The sequence below is a fragment of the Chinchilla lanigera genome, unplaced genomic scaffold (assembly GCF_000276665.1).
Source record: "Chinchilla lanigera isolate Chin_1 unplaced genomic scaffold, ChiLan1.0 scaffold00080, whole genome shotgun sequence".
In the NCBI taxonomy this organism is placed as follows: domain Eukaryota; kingdom Metazoa; phylum Chordata; class Mammalia; order Rodentia; family Chinchillidae; genus Chinchilla; species Chinchilla lanigera.
The window spans coordinates 7,386,362-7,407,142 of NW_004955481.1; the positions used below are offsets into that span (position 1 = coordinate 7,386,362).

At 44.8% G+C, this 20,781-nt stretch overlaps 1 protein-coding gene across 2 annotated transcripts in view; it reads left to right on the forward strand.

The window, feature by feature from the left end:
- Psmd11 (proteasome 26S subunit, non-ATPase 11) overlaps positions 1-16,409 on the forward strand; it is a 38,228-nt gene extending 21,819 nt beyond the window's left edge. For both annotated transcript variants that reach the window (XM_005402826.2, XM_013503426.1), the window contains 8 exons: positions 5,615-5,759; positions 7,616-7,676; positions 10,933-10,995; positions 13,016-13,141; positions 13,607-13,642; positions 13,895-13,946; positions 14,547-14,689; positions 14,802-16,409. In XM_005402826.2, coding sequence (XP_005402883.1) covers positions 5,615-5,759; positions 7,616-7,676; positions 10,933-10,995; positions 13,016-13,141; positions 13,607-13,642; positions 13,895-13,946; positions 14,547-14,689 — 626 coding nt within the window. In that variant the 3' untranslated portion in view covers positions 14,802-16,409. The remainder of the gene's footprint in view (positions 1-5,614; positions 5,760-7,615; positions 7,677-10,932; positions 10,996-13,015; positions 13,142-13,606; positions 13,643-13,894; positions 13,947-14,546; positions 14,690-14,801) is intronic.
- The last annotated feature ends 4,372 nt before the right edge of the window (positions 16,410-20,781 follow it).

Sequence of the window (20,781 nt, forward strand, 5' to 3'; positions counted from 1 at the left end):
TTTTTTTTTGGTTTTTCTCCGGTACCAGGAACCGAACTCATGACCTTGCGCTTGCCAGGCAGGCGCTTTTGCCGCTGAGCTAAATCCCCAGCCCCTGAATGTACTATTGAAGACACCCATAATGGACGTCCTAGTTGGCGTTTTGCTATTCTGTATTTTTCAATTATTTGGTCTGTTGATCCAGTCTAAATTGTAAGTGACTTTTTGAACCCCCTTGTTTTGAAAAAAATAACAAGTTCCATGTTGTTTGGTCCAGAAGGTGCATAAATATTTTATAGTAATATTTTTTCATCACTTTTTGATTACAGGATAGCTTGTTAATGTTGGTCGACTGCATTAATGCCATGGAACTCATATCAATGCCACCTATAGAACTTTTTTGTATTGAATGAGTTGTGGAGAAGTATAAAAATTATATTTAATGTACTTACAATGAATTTTTATAGATTGTAGCACAAAATTATAGGTTATTTTTCACATGCGCAAAACAAACAAGAATTAGTAAAGAAAATAACCAGAAGTTAGTATTAGATTTCACTAGAAACAAACACCAGAGATGAATACAGGCTGGGTGTGGTGGCTCATGCCTATAATCCTAGCACCGGGAGGCTGAGGCAAGAAGATTACTAGGAGTTCAGTGCCAGCCTGAACTGCATAATGAAACCATGTCTAAAAAAGAAGCACTTACACAAAGTGAATACAGTGTTCTAAATAACAAAGTATGCATAAAATAGTTGATACAAAGCAAATAAATAGCTGAGTGTGGTGATGCACACTTGTAATCCCAGCCCTGGGGAGGCTGAGGCAGGAGGATCAGCATGACTTCAAGGCCAGGCTGGGCTACATAGTGAGTTATAGGCCAGCCTGAAATATATATAGTGAGACCCTGTCTCAAAAAGAAAACAATAACAACACTAAAAACAGACGGAAGAGTATATTTGCGCAAATAAGAAATTGAAATGACACTTGCCTGAGCGACACTCAGGATAGTCAGGATGGAAACAAAATGCCCTGCCTGAGTGACTTCCTCGGAGTGAACTGTTAGGTGGTTGACTGTGGGTGTGCTGCTTTTTATTTTCTGTTCCCGTTTTCTTTTTAGTCTTGTACATTCCCATGGCGTTAGCTGCCCCGTGACAACCAATAGCTGCTCACTTCAATCTCCAGGTTTCAGATTTAGATTTCCAGCTGTTTGAAGGACATATATATACCTAAGTATTCCCTAGATATCTCAGTCTCAGTATACTAGAAACTAAAGTTTCTATCCAGTCACTTTGGCCGTGTGTTCATTTCTACACTTTATGTCTGTGTCAGTAGTTAAATAATATTATTACTGTGTACTGGGGATCTGTGCATGCTAGGGAAGCATTCTGCCAATGAGCTACATCCCTAGTCCTTGTTTTTTTGTTTTTGTTTTTTCTTTTGAAACAGAGTTTCGAAAGTTTCTCAGGCTAGTCTCAAACTTGGAATCATTCTACCTCATGTTCACTAATTACTGGCTTAGTTGCTCAAGCTTTTGTCTTTAAAGTAACTGACTTCTTCCTCATTTTCACCTCTCATACTCAGTCAGTTACCAGATCATATTAAATCTGTTTTCAAACCTGCCCTTTCTTTTCCATCTCTTTAAGCTGCTGTTCTAATTAAAGCCTATCCTACTGGAATGGTCTTCTACTGGCCTAGCTTTCCTTACCTACTTTTTCCAGTCCACTTTTTTTTTTTTGGTCTTTTTGAGACAGGATCTCGCTATGCAGTTCAGGCTGGTCTTGAGCTCACTTTGTAGCCCAGGCTGTCCTTGAACTCATAACCATCTTCCTGCCTCAGCCTCCCAAGTGTTGGAATTACAGGCGTGTGCCACCATGCCTGGTCAGTCCATCTTTTGTATGTGGCTCCAGTGTCATTTTGTGAGACACAGATCTGATCTTGTGACTCCTCTGTTTATAATTCTCCAGTGGTTCCTTATTGTCTCCAAGTTAAATGTTACTTTGTCATGGCACCCAAAAGGAAGGCATCCTTTCCTTTCACCTCCATCTTTGGTTTTCAGTTTTAGTCACCAAAGGGCTTCACATTCTCTGGGTGCAATGAGATTTCCTGCTTCTCTATCTTTGTACATTTAACTTCTCTGTTAAATTTCCTTTTTTTTTGTTTTTTTTGTTTTTTTTTGAGACAGGGTCTCACTATGCAGTTTAGGCTGACCTTGAGCTCACTTTGTAGCCCAGGCTGGTCTCGAACTCGCAACTATCCTCCTGCCTCAGCCTCCCCAGTGCTGGGATTACAGGCGTGCACCACCACGCCCAGGCTTAAATTTCCTTTTCATCCAGTTCCTGGAAAGCCCCTGTGCTTACCTCTCTGTAAACCCTCTTTTGTACCTTTTTAAAAATTATTTTAAAGAGAAAAAAGAAAGAATTTCAAAACAAGGTAATAGGGCCGGGGATGTAGTTAAGTGGCACAGCACCTGCATGGCACGGGTGAGGTCCGGAGTTAGATTCCCGGTACCCCAAAAACCCCAAGATAACAAGAGGGTAACAATGTAGTACATTGCATATTATTATATTTAAATTAGTTGCTCAGAGTACAAGATATAGGCATGTTTGTTTGTGGTTTTTTTTGATATAGGCATTTAATTGGCCAAACAATATTAGCACAACCGGGGTGTGGTGGCGCATGCTTGTAATCCCAGCACTTGGGAGGGTGAGGCAGGAAGATCATTGAGAGTTTGAGACCAGCCTGGGCTACAAAGTGAGCTCAAGGCCAACCTGAATTGCATAGTGAGACCCTGTCTCAAAAAAAAAAATATTAGCACAAACCTTTCTTTACAATGAATTAAGAGAAATTAGTAGTATAATTATTTTAACTATCTTGTATGTATATAATATATATACCGGGAATCAAACTCAGGACCTTGAACTTGCCAGGCAGGTGCTGTGCCACTGGGCTATATCCCCAGCAATATACATACATACATACATACATACACACACACACACACACACACACGCATTTTTTTTTTTTTTTTAATTTTTTGGGGGGTCTTTTTGAGATAGGGTCTCACTATGCATGTCAAGCTGGCCTTGAGCTTACTTTGTAGCCCAGGCTGCTCTCGAACTCACAATGATCGTCCTGCCTCAGCCTTCCCAGTGCTGGGATTACAGGTGTGCGCCACCACGCCTGGTTTCCGGCAATATATAGTATATATTCTTTGCTTTTTTTTACTTTTCCCTTCCTTCTTTTCTCCTTTCCTCGTCTCTTCCTCTTCTTTTCTCTTGCCTTTTAAACAGTTTCTTCTCATTTTACAGTATCTATTGTACATTTTGGATCTTATTTACTCTTTCAGCTTCTCACACTAGGGAGACAATATGTTTACAAATGTGAGTCTGGTTTATTTCACTTATGAGTATGGTTTCAAGTTGCATCCATTTACCTATAAAAGTCTCCTGTTTGTCCTTCCTTATGGCTGAGTACTACTCCATTGTATAAAAAGACTACATCTTTTTTCTCTGTTCCTTGGTTGATGGGCATTTGGGTTGTTTCCAAGATCTAGCTATTACAAATTGTGTTACTATATAACATGGGTGCACATACATTGCTGTTCTTTGTACCTTCTTTAATTTTGGATTTCTGTACCAAAAGTACATAGTTTTTTCTTTTTCTTTTTTTTTTTTTTTGATAGTGCCTAAGTTTCAAACCCAGCACCTTAGACACACAGTAGGCAAGTGCTCTTGTCATTGAGTCACATCCCTAGCCTAGCCCAGCCCCAAATTATATTATTTGTACACACCATTATACTTATCAGAATGTGAACCCTTTCAGGGCCTTATCCATATGTATGTCCTCCATAGTGGCTGTATCAGCATTTGGCACATGGCAGGCTGTCATTAATCTTTGTGTTGAATGAGTGACAACCTTGTTTGTTTCCCCTGGTTGGGTTGGGTTGGGTTGGGTTTTGTTTTTTAAGATAGGGTCCTACTGCATAGCCTGGACTGGCCTTGAAATTGTGATCCTCCTGTAACAACTTGTCAAGTGCTGGGGTTACAGAGAGGTGGTGCCCTACCATGGTCGGCTTAGTTTTTGTTTTTAAAATTAAATGTCACGTGTCAACTATGAGAGTCCTTCTGCCAGTGTGACTCATATTTACTAATGTGTTTGAGGAATAGTATATCAGGTTTTGGGTCTTCTCTTGCCTTCCTTACTTATTTTTAAAACAAGACTATTTTTGGTGTGTTCTATCCTCACTCTGTCCTGGGAGATGTGGGGAGATGGTGTGTATCTCATTTAGTTCAGCAGCATTAATAGTTTGGTTTTTCAGGATGCTTTTCTTGGCTGTAGAGAAGGGCAGGTTTTCTTTTGGGCTTAACTTAGTAAGTGGTTAAGATAGAAGTTGCTAACTAGAATGCCATGCACCACAGGTTCAGTACGGATGGGCTAACGGTGTGCGAAGGCGTGGATTCTTTAGGAGCATGTACAAGCAGCTTCATCCTCTCACTGCAGTGCGCTAAGCACCTTCTGTATATGCGATGCTGTGAACAAGGCAGGAGACGTTGTGGTAAAGGAATGGGTAGAGTTCATGAGGGGCCAGGACAGAGTTAGGACTAATATGCAGAGGCTTATTTCAATGCCTCTAAACCTGGAAAGGACGAATTTTTGTGTTATCTTACATGATAGCATAAGTTGGAAGTAATAACAGGTTCAATCAAAGTTAAGTTTATTGGGGGCGACCTACTTTGTAAATAGTAGAGGATTGGTGAGGTGAAGTACTGCTTAGCTGTGAACATTTAGGTTTATGGATTTGGCACTATATGAGATCTCTACACTGATTGCATCCAGGCTTAAACACATTCACAAATGGGAAATACTCAGAATGAAGGTGAGACATGTTGGGTTGTTTCCCTTCTCATGAGAGCTCTTTCAGTATAAAAGTGACAGGCTTAGAAAGCTGTCTTAGTTGATGTTATGAAAACATCTAATTCCAGTGGTCTAGGAATTTTGGATCAATACCATTACCTGTGCAGGTGATGGTATCAAAGCTGAGTATTTGTGGTTTTTTTTTTTGTTGTTGGTATCGGGAATTGAACTCAGGACCTTGTGCTTGCCAGGCAGGTGCTTGTGCTGCTGAGCTACATCCCTGGCCCATCAAAGCTTAAACATGACTTTTTCCAGTCACTTCACAAGATAACTGTACCTGGACTAAGATGGTGGTAAGGAACATGGAAGAACGGAACACAAACAGTACATTATGTAGTTTATTTATTTATTTATTTTTATTTTTTTGGTTTTTCTCTGGTACCGGGAACGGAACTCATGACCTTGCGCTTGCCAGGCAGGCGCTTTGCCACTGAGCTAAATCCCCAGCCCCCATTATGTAGTTTAGAATCCCCTTTGAGTTGGGTCTCTAACATGTTTAGGAATTTAATCTGGCAATTTGGCATTGAGCTGAGAGACCAGAGATCTAGGTGACCTTACTAGTCTCAGTTCTCACTGCTTGGCTGTGACTTTGGGTAACTTCTCTTTTGAGCTTATCAATAAGCTGAAATGGTTGGGGTAGATTTCTAAGGCCCTTTGTAGCTCCAGTTTATGATTGTATAATTTTGTGTGGTTTTTGTTTCTTCTCTTCAATGTCCAGGTATCATCCATGCAGCAGAGGAAAAGGATTGGAAAACTGCATACTCATACTTCTATGAGGCTTTTGAGGGTTATGACTCCATCGATAGTCCCAAGGCCATCACATCTCTGAAGTACATGTTGCTGTGCAAAATCATGCTCAATACGTAGGTGTACATTAATTCCGAAATCTATGAACTCTAGTCCTTCAACTAAGTCTGTGTGCCATAGCAGAGACAGCTCAGGTAGGGCATTTGGCCAGTTATAGATGAAGCAGAAGCAGTCGCCTCTGGGGCTGGTTAAAGTAGAGTGGGAAGGTGGGGCATGGTGGAGCACGCCTGTAATCCCACCACTTGAGAGGCTGAGGCAGGAGGATCCTTGTGAGTTTGAGGCCAGCCTGGGCTACAAAATGAGCTCAAAGCCAGCCTAAACTGCATAGTGAGACCCTATCTCAAAAAGACCAAAAAAAAAAAAAAAAAGGAAGGAAAGAAAGAAAAGAAGATCTGAGGGATTCCAGAGCACCTTTGCTTGATGGTCTTTCAAACAAGGAAACAAATTTTAGGGTGTTTTTTGGGTTTTTTTTTCCAGTACCGAGAATCAAACTCATGACCTTGCGCTTGCCAAGTAGGCGCTGTGCCGCTGAGCTAAATCCCCAGCTCCGGGAACAAATTTTAGAAATCCCCTTCCTAATCCCCCATGGAGAAGTATTTGCATCCTTCAAGTATTCTGTCTTCATAAGTTCTGAGCTCAGGGTCCAGGTCAGGAAATAACTTACAGACCAGTGCCATCCGGTTTGGCCACCCAGAATGCAGAGTGTAGGGTTAACAAGAAGTTTGAAAAGTGGACAGTAGAAAATAGATCTTTTTATAAAGAAGTCTACAGAATTATCCAAGGTCTATTGGGAATAAATTAAATATTGACCAGGACTCTTTGAATCTTTGAGTTACACAGAATGTTTTTTTAAAAGACCTGTTACCCTGGGATTTGACTTATAGTTACTGTTCTGACTGTTGGGTCTATTGTTTTTGGTAGGTTCAGTTAGCCGGCTTGCCTTCTTTCTCTCCCTACCCTCTTCATTGTCTTTCCTTCCCTGTCCCTTCCCCTTTTCTTCTTCCCATCCCTCTTCCTTCCCTCCCTTTGTCCCTTCCTTTTTCTTATTTGTCTGTTTTTCTGGTACGAGGAATCGAACCCAAGGGAACTTTGCCACTGTGCTACATCCCCCACCTTTACATTTCTTGAGACAAGGTCTTGCTAGGGTGCCCAGGCTGGCCTTGAACTTAAGATCCTTTTACCTTAGCCTTCCAAGTAGCTGGGATTACAGGCGTGTACCACCACTAGATATTTTAAATTAATTGATTAATTTTTTTGTGGTACTGGTGATTGAACCACAGGGCTTTTGAACTGAGTTACCGCCCCAATCTATTTATGTATGTATGTATGTTTTTATGTTTTTGAGGCAAGGTCTTGCTATGTAGTTCAGGCTGACCTTGAACTCACTATGTAGGCCAGGCTGGCCTCAAACTTAACAGCATTCCTCCTGCCTCGGCCTTCTGATGTATTTTTATTTTGAGATAGGGTCTTGCTGAGTCACTGAGTTGCCTGGGCTGGGCTTGAAGTTGTGATCCTCTTGGCTCAGTCTCCCAAAGTGCTGAGATTACAGGCCTATACCACTGCTTCTGGCTTAGACTTTTTTTTAACATTGGAATTTTTCTAATTTTTTTTTTTGTTGTTGTTGTTTGTTTTTTTTTTGTTTGTTTTTCTTCCAGTACCAGGAATCGAACTCACGACCTTGTGCTTGCCAGGCAGGTGCTTTGCTGCTGAGCTAAATCCCCAGCCCCTGTTTTTCTAATTTTTATTGCTAAGCTGTGAGTGAATCAATCCGAGCTTCTACCAAAAAAAAAAAAAAAAAGGTCATACAGTTAGGAGTTAGGGCTGATTTTCTCTGTGGGCAGCCTGCACAGTGGGATTCTGGTTAGAATCATAACACCCTGGAACAACTGACCAAATATGTGTTTTTTTCTAGCCCAGAAGATGTCCAGGCTTTGGTGAGCGGGAAGCTTGCACTTCGGTATGCAGGGAGACAGGTAGGGAACACCTTGACTCGGTTCTAATCACTCTGAGACTAACATGATGTTGGATTCACGATGTTTGATGAGACCAGTGCTCTTTGGGTCTCCATTTCACTCTGTGTGGCCCGCAGCTGCTTCCTTCTCCAATGAAAAAAGTAAACAGCAGTCTATAAACAGTTTGTTTTGGTTCAGTAAAAACAGACTAAAAAGATACTGCTTTTAATGGTCTGAAAATACTCATTTCTGGAGAGGAGGAAGTAGTTTCCTGTGCTTGGCCATGAAAGTCAGTGTTTGTTGCTCCTGTGGACATCAAGTGGCCTGAGGGACTCAGAACTGAACTGTAACATTTGCAGTGATTTACTTTACATTTAGCTTTGTCAGAAGATCTGTCTACCATGAACCTGACTTGCAGATTTAATATGTGCAGAATATGACATCTGGGATCTTCTGAGTCAGGAGCCTGTTTAGATTTGGTACATGCGTGCTTTAGGGAGTTTGGATTACTTGGTACAGAAATCAGATTTTAAGTCTCAGCTGAGCACTTCTCAGCTCAGCACCTTTCCATTGATTCTTTGAATTATGGGTGTGGTATAAATAGAAGCCTTTGCTGGTTGGTAGTTCTCGTTCTCTCTCTCTCTCTCTCTCTGTGTGTGTGTGTGTGTGTGTGTGTGTGTGTCTCTCTCTGTGTCTGTCTCTCTGGTATTGGTGATTGGACTTGGAAGCTCACACCTGCCAGGCAAGTGCTCTACCACTGAGTTAAATCTCTGGCACCTGATAGCCCTTTTTATGGTACCTTAATGTATGAGTAGGTATGAGTGTGACTGTTTTGTTTTGCTTTTCTTGGGGCAGGGTCTCACTACATAGTTCAAGCTGGCCCTAAATTTACTGTGTAGTCTGGGCTGGTCTCAAACTTGAGGCAGTTCTACTGCCTCAGCCTCCTAGGTGCTGGGATTACAGGTGTACACCACCACAACTGTTCGTGGGGCATTTTTTTGGCAAGTATGTTTTTTGAGAGCAAATAGTTGTGACTTTTGTAAAGATGTCCTAGATGTCTGTACTATCTTCTCTTTATACTTTGGTTGATTGTCACTAATAATCTTTCTGGATGTCAAAGGCAGTTGTCTCTAAACAACAGGCATGCTGGGTGTGGTGGTGCATGCCTGTTTTCCCAGCACTCGGGAGGCTGAGGCAGGAGGATCGTTGGGAGTTCAAGACCAGCCTGGGCTACAAAGTGAGCTCAAGGCCAGCCCGCACTGCATAGCGAGACCCTGTCTCAAAAAGACCAAAAATAAATAAATAAATAAATAAATAAAAACAAACAACAGGCACATTGGCTGTTTCTTAACAGACATTCCTCATTTAATGACCTACCTGTTTAACAACTGTTTCGACCTAAGACTGAGGTGCACTGTTTTAACTTACAATCTTTGTTTTCATTTTTTTTAAATGCCATTCTGTATTTCTTATTTATAGACCTTCAGTGTTTTTTTTTTCTTTTTTCTTTTCTTTTTGATGCACTATACCTTTATACAGTACTGTAATTTTTGCTGATTATACTGTACAGTATTACAATGTAGTTTTACGTTTTTATATATTATAGTACTGCATGTAAGAACTTCGCGAATAAAAGCAAAGTCATCAAGTTAGAGTTTGCTTTGACCATTTCTTCTAAATATTGTACATATTATATACAATTCCTCATTTAGTGACTCATCTGTTTAATGACCTAGTCTCAGGACTTTAACTCAGTCATTAAACAAGGAATATTTATATATCTTTGTTGGAATGGCCACACCAGATGATTTCTTCTCCACAAGTGGCTATTATTTGCTATACATGAACAAAAATTTAAAGTCAGCTCCTAGTTTGGACCTTGAGAATACTGGTTATTACTATAAAGGGTGTACTGCACTCACAAGAACTGGATGGGCTCAAATAGCTCAAGTGTCCAGAACAAGGTCAGGTAGGTGATAGTCAGGCCATACTTGGAACTTGGGTTGTAAGTTCCAGGCTTCTCTCATTATGACATTTGTTCTGTCTATAGGACAAGTGCTGGACACAGACTTAAGTTCATGATAGCCTTGCACCATTTAGTCTGCTGTGGAAGACATACCATCGTTATTTAAGTATGTAGGCTGACATAAAGAATCTCTCTCCTTTTTTTTTTGAGACAGTCTTGTTACGAAGTTGGTTGGTCTTGAACTCAGTGTAGCCCAGGTCAGCCTTAAACTCGGTGATCCTCCTGTGTCAGCCTGAGGATCTCTTTGTGCTCCTTTGTACCTTGATGACAGCTTTCAAGCAAGAGTCAGACTGATCTAGAAAGATGGGTGTTACAGATTTCTTGCAGAATGGAGACTTGTTAGCTTTGGCAGGTGTCATGTATAATGAGGTTTGAAGTTGTCCTTAGCCATTGATTGTACCTTTAACACTCTGTAGGGTTTATTATTCAAGTGTAATATGTAAACATTAATGTCTGAAGTCTAATGAAGTAGGTAGGCTTTGTTCAGTGCCTTGTATCAAAGAATGAATCCTGATAAAAGCATAGGTATGCACCTATAATCCCAACACTTGGGAAGCTGAGGCAGGAGAATCACTGCAGGTTCAAGGCCAGCCTGAACTCCATAGCGAGACCCTGTCTTAAAAAAGACCAAAACAAAACAAAACAAAAAAACACAGGTAGGTATAATCAGTTTGAGGTCAAGAAGGAGCTGGATGGGTAGAAATGAGTCTTGGAGGAAGGGGAAGGAAATCACAGTTCTCTTGTCATGTTACCCTTTTAGCTTGTGATCTTTTTCTTTCTTTCTTTTTTTTTTTTCTCGGTATCAGGAATCAAACTCAGGACCTTGCTCTTGCTAGGCAGGCGCTTGTGTTATATCCCTGGCCCCATGTGTTTGGTTTTGATTGTAGTTTTGTTGTTTTTTTTTTTGATTGTAGTTTTGAGACAGGGTCTCACTGAGTAGTCCAGTCTAGCCTTGCACTTGGGATCCTCCTGCCTCTCAGCCTCCCAAGTGCTGGGATTACAGGCTTGTGCCACTAGGTCCAACAGGGTGTATCCTTTTGGAAAATTTTTATTTCCTAGTCTTAAGTTCATTTCAGATTTTAAAGTATATAATACTTCTACCTTTTTTTCCCAGGCCTCTGAAGAAGAATGATGGTGGGGTGGGTTCTTCTTACAGCAGAAGTTGTGTGGACATAACATACTGTTTATGAGACGTTTTAGGTGTGAACATGCAGAATAGACCACTTTCATGATTTGTCTCTTTAATCTCAGACAGAAGCATTAAAATGTGTGGCTCAGGCTAGCAAGAACAGATCGCTGGCGGATTTTGAGAAGGTGAGCATGGTATTGGGTTGGTGTGGAATGGGTGGAGAGGGACATTTAAAGATATTTATAGTTTCACAAACAGTTGCAAAGACACACCAGGTGATCCCTTCTATCCTTGACTCACTGCAGTGACAAAACCAGGAAATAAACACTTTCATACAATGAAAGTTGTTGAGTTGGTCTAGATTATGTATCATTTATATATAATACTCCTCTGTTTCAAACACTTCTGTCGTCCTTTTTTAATGGCAAAGCTTCATTTTGTGGTTGAGGGAGCCGGGAATCGGGAGCTTGCAAGAGTCATGCAGTACTTTATATCATGGTTTGACTTTTCCCCACAGCACTGTCTTAGGAATTCCTTTAGCATCAGAAAGGCCAGGTCTGCTCCTCCTGTGTGGACAACCAGCATGTGCCCTGCTGTGCCCATTTCGCCCGAATGAAACTTTCTTAGGGTGGTATTTTAGACTTTTGACTCCTGTGCCTTTTGTTCATTTTTGGGGACATTTCAGAAAAGGAAGCACTTGTCTAATCTTTAGGATGAGGTTTGTGTACATTCTTTCCTGAATGTCTCCTTTCAGTCTTAGTATAATGACCAACTGAAACAAACCTAGATCCAGAAGGAAAAACACTGTGGATGGAGACTGTGGCTTTCACCATCCCCAAAATTCATTATCTACACAGGTCCTTACTGATTCTTCTTGCCCCTTACTTGGCATGATTAGTCTATGTGGTTTGTTTGTTTTTTTTAACACTATAGTGTAGCTAACATGAAGCTGGTGTATTGAGACTGTTACTAAAGGTAAATACTTCACACATATGAGTACATATAGATGATTTTATCCCCAAATTTGGCATGTTTGATTGAACCTTTTTGGGGGCAGGAGGCTTTGAGAGAGGGTCTCATTCTGTAGTTCAGGCTGGCTGTGAACTCACTATGTATCTCAGGCTGGCCTCAAGCCCGTAGTGACCCTCATGCCTCAGCCTCCTGAGTGCTGAGATTATAGGCAAGCGCTACCACACCCGGCTTTTTAAAAACTTTTTTTTTATAGTACTGGGAATCAAACTCAGAACCTTGCACTTGCCAGGCATGTGCTGCACCGCCCATACCTAGCTTTGAACCTTTTATTCTGCATGGTTTCTTGGAAGTAAGATTCCGTGATCACGTATTTGGGAAATACTAGGGCCAAACAAAATTGGATAGTAGAGCTATGATATACTCATATTCCTTGCAAAACTTTTAAGCTAGTTGTGGAATTCAATATTTCCATTTTTTTATTTTTATTTTTATTTTTTTGCTTTTTGAGACAGGATCTCTGTGTAGTTCAGCTTGGCCTTGAACTCATGGCAGTCATCCTGCCTCAACCTCCTGAGTTCTGGGCTTACAAGTATGTACTACCACACCTAGCTCCCCAAAATTTTCAAAATATGTGCTTGTCTAGTTAATCTGGTTTTCCAGTAGAGCTGGGCTTGTGGTTTGTGTGTGTGTGTGTGTGTGTGTGTGTGTGTGTGTGTGTGTGTGTGTGTGGACTCAGGACCTTGTGCTTGCCAGGCAGGCGCTTCTGCCACTGAGCTATCTCCCCAGCCCTAGGTGATGTGAATTGTTGACCTGAGTTTCTTGGGCAGAAAGTTGGTGGCTCTTTTTGTTCTTAACATTTCTTTTTCCTGTTCTTTTTTGCTCTTCTTTCTTCCCTTGTGGGTCTCTTGTCTTTTATCTTCCTCTTCCCCCTCCTCTTTTTTTTCCCCAACGGCATTTTGTTATGTAACTCAACCTGGTGTCAGATTCTCCATCCTCCTGCTTCCTTACCTTCCTGAGTACAGGAAGAACCTCGGAAAGGCTAGGCGTGACCACCACACCTGGCTGACATTTCTTTTCTTCTACTCTCTATTCTGTCAGGGCTTTTCATCTCTTCCAATCTCAGATACCTTCGTTAGCTATGTAATTATGAGGGCCAGCAGACTACTCAGGAAGCTATGGGGAATGTGCCTTTAGTGTCCTTCCTGTGCCAATCTGTCGCCGGCTCTTTTGCAGGCCTTGACAGATTACAGGACAGAGCTCCGGGATGACCCCATCATCAGCACACACTTGGCCAAGTTGTATGATAACTTACTGGAACAGAACCTGATCCGAGTCATTGAGCCTTTTTCCCGAGTACAGGTAAGAACCCTTCTGGGGACTCAAGCTGTTTCTGGCCATGCATTCTCACTAGAACCACCTCCCCTTGCACATCTGTCCAAAATAGGATCTTATTTCCAAGGGTGTGCCCGATGGGCAGGAAGCCACCTAGAGCTTGGGCTCACCTTGAGGGAAATGAGTAGAAGGTGCCTGCGGGGTAGGGACTTGTGAGATGGCCTCCTGCCTGTGTTCCGAGTGCAGGCTTTGCCTGGCTTTCCTAGTCACTGTGTGCGGTACACATTCCATGTCTCGGGCACGGGGGGCAGAGAGTGTGTTGTCTGGAGTGAGGAAGGGCAGATAGGTAGACAACACAAGAGACACAAGCATGGCCACACAGAGGCTGTGGCTCTCTAGAGATGAGACATCTGACAGACCCAGCAATCCCCACCCCCGTGTTGGAGGCAGAAGTAAAACTTTCAGTGTTGGTGTCTCTGCCTTTCCTTTTAGATTGAACACATATCTAGCCTCATCAAACTTTGCAAGGTAAGGAGTTTGGAGGCCTTTTGGTGGGAGGGCGGGGGGCAGGGGGAGGGGCTGGCATTTGTACCTGATGGATTTATTAGTGCTCCCAAGCTGCTCAGTGGGGAACTGGGAATGTGGGCTCAGAGCTGGAGTTGCATTGTTGCTGTTTTGTTTTCAATTAATTTGCCTTGAGACCCTTTCTACAGAGCTTTCATGTCAGGGTGATCCCTGACTAATACATACTATCCCTTTAATCATGTGCTTTTATTTTAGGCTGATGTGGAAAGGAAATTATCACAGATGATTCTTGACAAGAAGTTTCATGGTGAGTAACAGTGACCCAGGCAAGGCGGGGCTGGTGGTGGTGATGAGATGGCCGAAGAGATTTATTGATTGATTGATTGATGATTGATTGGAGACAAGGTCTCACTGTAGTTCAGGCTGACCTTGAGTTCACTCTGCAGCCAGGCTGGCTTTGAACTCTCAATGATCCTCCTGCCTCAGCATCCTGAAAGTGCTGGGTGCAAGCGTGTGTCACCACACCTGACATGAAGAGATATCTTTAAAGAAGGTGTTCTGTTTGTTTCTCCTGATGGATCCCTGGGATTTTGATCCTCCTCCCCGTGATAAGTATACTAAACTGGGCATGGTGGTACACCTCTGTAATCTCAGCACTGGAGAGGCTGAGGCAGGCGGATCTCCAAAAGTTCAGGATCAGCCTTGGCTGCCTAGTGAGTTCAAAGCCAGCTTGAACTACATAGCGGGAGCCTGTCTTAAAAAAAGAGTGTACTAAACATGTGCAAAGAGAAAAAGAAGACAAGTTCTATTTCCTTTTTTGAAGAAAGTAGGCAGGTAGGGAGTGAGCTGCTTTACATTGGCTTTTATGTCTAATCTTTTACTTGGGTTGCCCTTATGTTTCCTACAGGGATTTTGGACCAGGGTGAGGGTGTCCTGATTATTTTTGATGAACCCCCAGTAGATAAAACTTATGAAGCTGCTCTGGAAACAATTCAGAACATGAGTAAAGTAGTGGATTCCCTCTATAACAAAGCCAAGAAGCTGACATAGGTGAGTGCCAGCTCTGGGACCCAGGACCGGGCAGCGCTGCCATCTGCAAGACTGAAAGCCTCCTGGTGCCCCTGCGGCTTCCCGATTGACCCTGCCCTGTCTTCTCTTGCAGAGTTGGATCTGTAGCGGTCCTTTGGAGAGTGTGTGTGGCGGGAGAGTGAAACCTTGGGGGAAAGTGCTAGGAGATTCTTTTTTCTTTTTGTTCTACTTTTCGCTCGGAAAGTTTTTAAATCCTCATTTGGTGCATCTGTATTCCAGCCAATCGGTGTGCCAGTTTTCATGTAATCTTTACTGGCCCAACTTGGGAGTGGGGAAATTGCTTAAAAAAAAAAAAAGAAAAAGAAAAAAAAAGAGTTCTAAATAAAAGGAAAAAAGGCTTACACTACCTAAAGCTGTGCTCTCTGCCTCCTGGGAGAGGGCCGCAAAGCCAGGCACCAACCACTGGGGGGTCCTAATCCACCCGCTGGGCGCCACCTCTCCTCTTCAGAATTGGGTGTTCGCTGGCCATCAAAAGCAATGACTTTTTATTCTGTTTGTACTGAACCAAAACAAACAACTGTGTATAGACTGCTGTTTTCTTTTTTATTTGAAATGAGGCGTTTCAGTGTTCTTTCCCCTGCCATTTGGCCTGTCCGCCTGTTCCTACCCCTCCTGACGTTGGCTCCCGAAGAAGAGCTGAAGGTCCACAGCCACGCTGCTGTCATGGCGGCGGCGGCGGCAATAGCAGCAGCAGCAGCAGCAGCAGCAGCAGCAGCAGCACCTGCACGGCTCCGCTCTGACCTGAGAAGGAATGGGGACAAGACCGGGAGCTGGCGCCCACTACGGCCACAAAGGGAGCAGTGTGGGTCCTCCGCCCCGGGGGCCTGCCGTGCATGTGGCTTTTCTTTTTTTTAACACAGTAACTAGATTAGATGTCAGTGTTTTAACTGCCTCTCTCTCCTCTGCTCTTCTCTGTTCTCTCTCTCCCTTCCCTGTCCCTTCTCTCAGCTGGGAGACCGTCTCCTCCTGCCCCCTCCTCCCTTTCAGAGGAGTTGGACTGTCTGAATTCCATCAGCTTCTCCCTCTCCACTCCTCCTGCTGTCGGATGGGTTTATTCCTTTTTTAAACAGTGAACATCGGAAATGAGACTGTGGGGTGTGGTTTCTGTTTTCTGTTTTTGTTTTTTTTCCTTGTTGGGTTTTTGAGCAACCTCATGTCCCCTTCCCAGGGAGCTTCTGTATTTACCTCTTAGAACTCAAACGGATGGGAGGGAGGTGGAGCACTGTATCTCAGCATGCTTTGTTTTCTGACGCGATTACGTAGCGAGGCTTTAATGCCATTGGGGCAGATGAGCTTCTGCACTTCCTCTGTGTTCAACTGTATTTTCTTCTGCCATCTCCTCTTTGTCTTTCTTCTTTTCCTCTCCCCCTCCTCATGCCTCTTTCCTGCTGGCTTCTTTTTCTTTGCCTTTCTCAGATTATCCTTCCAGGTTTTCGTAATAAATTTATATTTTGTAAAAGGATTTTGTTGTACCAGGTTTTGCATCTTCACTGAATCTGACTGGCCTTCATTCTCCTCTCCAAAATCAGGTTTCTGTTCTCAACATCTTTCCCCATCATGTCCAGTCACTGTTTTGGTTTTGGCACCATCAATATCAAATGTACAAACGGTTCTTGCTAACCAACACCAGGTATATCTGATGTTCAGATGAGTTCCAATAAAAATAATTTTTTTTTCAAAAGGTGTCCTTTCTTGGGAGCTGGAGGGTTTCCAAGCAAGTTCAGACTTCGGAGCCCAGCAGTAGTCTCCCCTTAGATTGGCGAGAGGCCTGCTGACTCATTAGTGGGAGTTCTTTAGCCAGACTTGGAATCTAGATTTGGAGAGTTTTGGGCAGGAAGCTGATCTGTGAGGTCTGGAATGAGAAACGGAGTTCTCATTCCAGGTATCTGGTTTTTGCAAGGCACTGGGTCCAGTGAGGATACTCGGGTTTGGCGGTGAGATGCTTCCAGCCTGTTTCCTCACCCATGCAGTGAGGACGACGAGGAGCCCATGGGCGGTGATTGTGAGGTGAGGGTTATAAGAAGTTCCGAAAGGGCAAGTTTGTGGAAACCTGGTGTACAGCTGTAGCTTAGATACCTTTGGAATCAACAGAAGGTTCTTCCTAGGGCTTCCTGGGGGTCTGCCAGCTCTTCTCCAGGTAGTTTTTCTAGTCTCTTTTTTTTGTTTTTGTTTTTGTTTTTGGTCTTGTTGAGACAGGGTCTTGGTGTGCAGTTCAGGCTGGCCTCCAACTCGCAACGATCCTCCCGCCTCAGCCTCCCGAGTGCTGGGATTACTGGCGAGCGCCACCATGCCCGGCTTTCTAGTCTCACTTTCTATGTGTAATTTTACTTGGAGAAAGGTTGGTTTGTTTTAAATAAAAGATGATTAGGGGCTGGGGATTTAGCTCAGCGGCAAAAGCGCCTGCCTGGCAAGCGCAAGGTCGTGAGTTCGGTTCCCGGTACCGGAGAAAAACCAAAAAAAATAAAAAATAAAAAATAAATAAAAGATGATTTATTGGAAGGTGGGGGAGGAGGAAGAAGAGATGGCGGACCGCCTCTCCAGGTGAGCAGGGCAGGGAAACACCGGAGAGGAAGAGTCCTGCTGCTGTGGACTTCTTCTACAAGTACTCCATGGAGACAGCTGAGTGGGGGAGAGACAGTTCCTGACCCTCTGGCCCTTGCTTTCCTCTCACGTGATGACTTCTAGACCTGGGCCATCGAGCAAGTAGCCGCTGGCCACGTTCTACAGGCCTGCCCTGGGGATGTGGCTGGTTCAAACTCGTGCTGCAAGTGTAAACTCAAACCAGACCTTGAAGGCTTAGTATGACAAAAAATGTAAAGTATCAATAACTTTTATATGTGTGTTGAAATATTTTGGGTATATTGGGTTAAATAAAATATTGTTAAAATTCACCTGTTTCTTTTTACTTTTTTTTCCCTGGTACCGGGAATCGAACACACGACCTTGCACTTGCCAGGCAGGCGCTGTGCCGCTGAGCTAAATTCCCAGCCCCTCTTTACTTTTTTAAAGTGGCCACTAGAAAATACCAGCTCTGAGGTTTGTAATCGTGGCTGACGCTGTCCATGTGTTGGACAGCACTGCTCTAGGCCATAAGGACAAGCAGTTGTGCCGCTGTTTTCTTCCAGCTTGCATGGGCTATCTAGGGATGGCTGGGGCCCAGCTGGCCCCTAGGCCAGGCATGGACTCTCACCGAGAGCCTCATCTTCATGGTGTGGGGAGTGGCTTGTGTGTCAGTGAGACACTGCTGGAGTGTGCCACTCAGCCCACGGAGGCTGTTGTGGTGCCCTGTTGTGTGCTGGAATTGATGTAATCTGTGCTGCCCCGAAGGGCCACTAGATGTTGCTCTGCGATCCCTGAAAGAACAAAGACTTCTTGAACCAGGACTCAGCCCAGCTCTATTTGAAACCTTTCATGGGAGCTGTAGCTGGCTGCGGTCTTGGTTTGCCTTCCTCGGTAGCATGGGAAGTAGGATATGCGGAACAGGACTTCCTGCGGTGTTGCATAGTTGCCCCTGCCCAGCACGACATCTCCCAAGCAGCTGCCCCTTAGGCAGCTAGAGACAGGCTGTAGGGTAAGTGGGCTAACTGATAGGACCAGAAGTTGGAGATACTCCCTGCAGTTGTCTGGCGAAGAGGGAGAGAAAACAGCTTGTATCACTGAGCTGGATCTGCCTTCGGAGTCGATTGTGCAATTTAGGCAGCCTTGCCCTCTTTCTCCGAGATTCCAGTTGTCACAGTGATGGGAACTGGAGGTAGGGAGGGGGAGGTGGGGTAGGTGAGCAGAGCTGTGCCATCTTGAAACAGGCTGAACAGGCACAGCCTTGGGTGGGTAGGGTTTCCTGACAGCCTTCTCTCAATCACAGCAAGTAGGCTGGCAGTGCCGTCCTATTCTTGCTCTGCCACAAGCATCACTTTGTTTCAGACAAATGTGAGGAGGTTGGAGTTAGTCTGTAGACAGCTTTATTTTTCTCTTTTTTGGGACAGGGTCTTGCTATGCAATGCAGCCTCCTGAGTGCTGGGATTACAGGTGTGTGTCACCACTCCTGGCTTATAAAGAGCTGTTTTTGAAGGAGCTAGGGAATGGCTGGCTGGACAAAGGCAAGAGGACACTAGTTAGGTTGGAGAAGGCCTGTGTAAATGTGTGCTGCTTTGGCTGAGACTGGTGGGATGAGGTGGAGCTTGGTATTGCCCAGCATGAACTCAAATAGCTAGAACTGAAATTCAGCTACAGGTAATGTGCCTGTTAAGCCTGCTTCAAGATGGCACAGTTCTGCTCACTACAGACTGGGCCCAGGTTTTTGTTGTTTTTTTTTTTGAAACAGGGACTCGCAGTGCAGTTCAGGCTGGCCTTGAGTTCACTTTGTAGCCCAGGCTGGTCTTGAACTTGCAGCGATCCTCCTGCCTCAGCCTCCCTAGTGCTGGGATTACAGGCGTGTGCCACCACACCTGGCCTTGGACCGAGGTTTTGCTAAGGCATGGGTTTCAGGTTTAGGAATCTGGCTGTAATTCGGGGAATGGAAAGCGTAATAGCTTAATACTAGAATCTGAGCCGGGTGTGGTGGCACACGCCTGTAATCCTAGCACCGTGAGACCCTGACTCAAAAGGACAAAAAAAAAAAAAAAAAAAAAAAAAAAAAAAAAAAAAAAAAAACCAAAATGAAAAACACCCAAAAAACAACCTAGAATCTGAAGGGTAGCTTAAGACATATGTGACCAACTCCAGCTGGGCCTCTGCCCTAGGGGCCTTCAGCTTTTCTTAGGAGGAGGAAAAGACATCCAGCCAGGGGACCGGAAGAGCCTAGATCACTGCGTGCTTCTTGAAACGAGGGAAAGGAAGGGTGAGGGCAGCTCCGTTTGCGGAGCAGGTTGGGCTGTGTATGTGGTTTCAGTATAGTTATCTCCAGCAGCACTCAGGAGGCGTGTCCCAGAGTTACCGCGTGAGGTGGGACCTTTAAGAGGTAGCGAAGCCGTGGAAGCTCCACCCGCACACAGGCTTTAATATACTTCCCGCCGAGTGGGTGGTTATCTTCAGAGGGGTTGTTATAAAGCCTGGCACCTGCCTTCTCCCACGCGGGCACTCTTGCTTGCACTTTCGCCTTTGCCATGAGCTGAAGCAGGCGAAGTCCTCACCTGAGCGTGTCCTGCTGTAGGGATGGGCAGTGCCCCTTGCAAACTGCGCAAAATACACTTATTTTCTTTATAGATAACCCTGGGTCTGGCCTGATATTGGGTTCCAGCAACAGAAAGCGGACTACGCCGTAGCGCGGAGGGATGGCTCGCGGCCGTGGGGAAGGGAGCCCTCGGAGCAGGGCATGCGCGTTCCCCTCGATGGCGAGCACAGCCCGGAAAGGCGTTCCGCTGTGCTTGTGCCCGCTGACGGAGATCTCTGGGTGGCGAAGAAAGCAGCACCACGGGGGGCTGAGGCAGCGCGGATCCGGGTGCAGGCAGACTCCTTTTCTGTGCGCCCTGGCACGGCTGGCAGAACTGGTGCAAGTCGGCGGCCTGGGGCGCAGCTGCCGTCGGGACCCGGGTGTTAGCCCCTTCGCCAGGGCACGGCTTCATTTTAGGGCCAGAGCTTGTAATCCGGATTAAGCTGTGGTTTGTATCTCCCTTTACCAGGTCTGTGGTCGGGTCTGAATCCATCTCCAGAACCAAACTAGCATGAATGAATAATAAGTTCACTGTGGCCTTTGTGAAGGATCTGGCTTCGCGTCCGTGAGAGGAACGGAACCAGAACTTCACTGGCTTATGTTTTCAAACTGCGTATGTTTATACTGGAAAGCACACATCAGAGGACGCGGAGCCGGGTGGAGAGCTGGAGGCTTCGAGGCCCTACTTGGCCGGGTGCAGGGTTCCGGACAGCCCGTCCGGGCCCGCGGCGCAGCAAGGGGCTCAGGCGCGGTCGCTCCGGCGCGGACGCCGCCCGGTCGGCGGAGTGGCCCGAGCTGCGCGGGCCTTTCGGGCCTGCGTTTACCCGACGAACCCCAGCGGCGGCGTTGGTCTGGACGAAGGGGACCGACGCGCAACGCGGCGGGCGGCGGCCGGGACACCCCC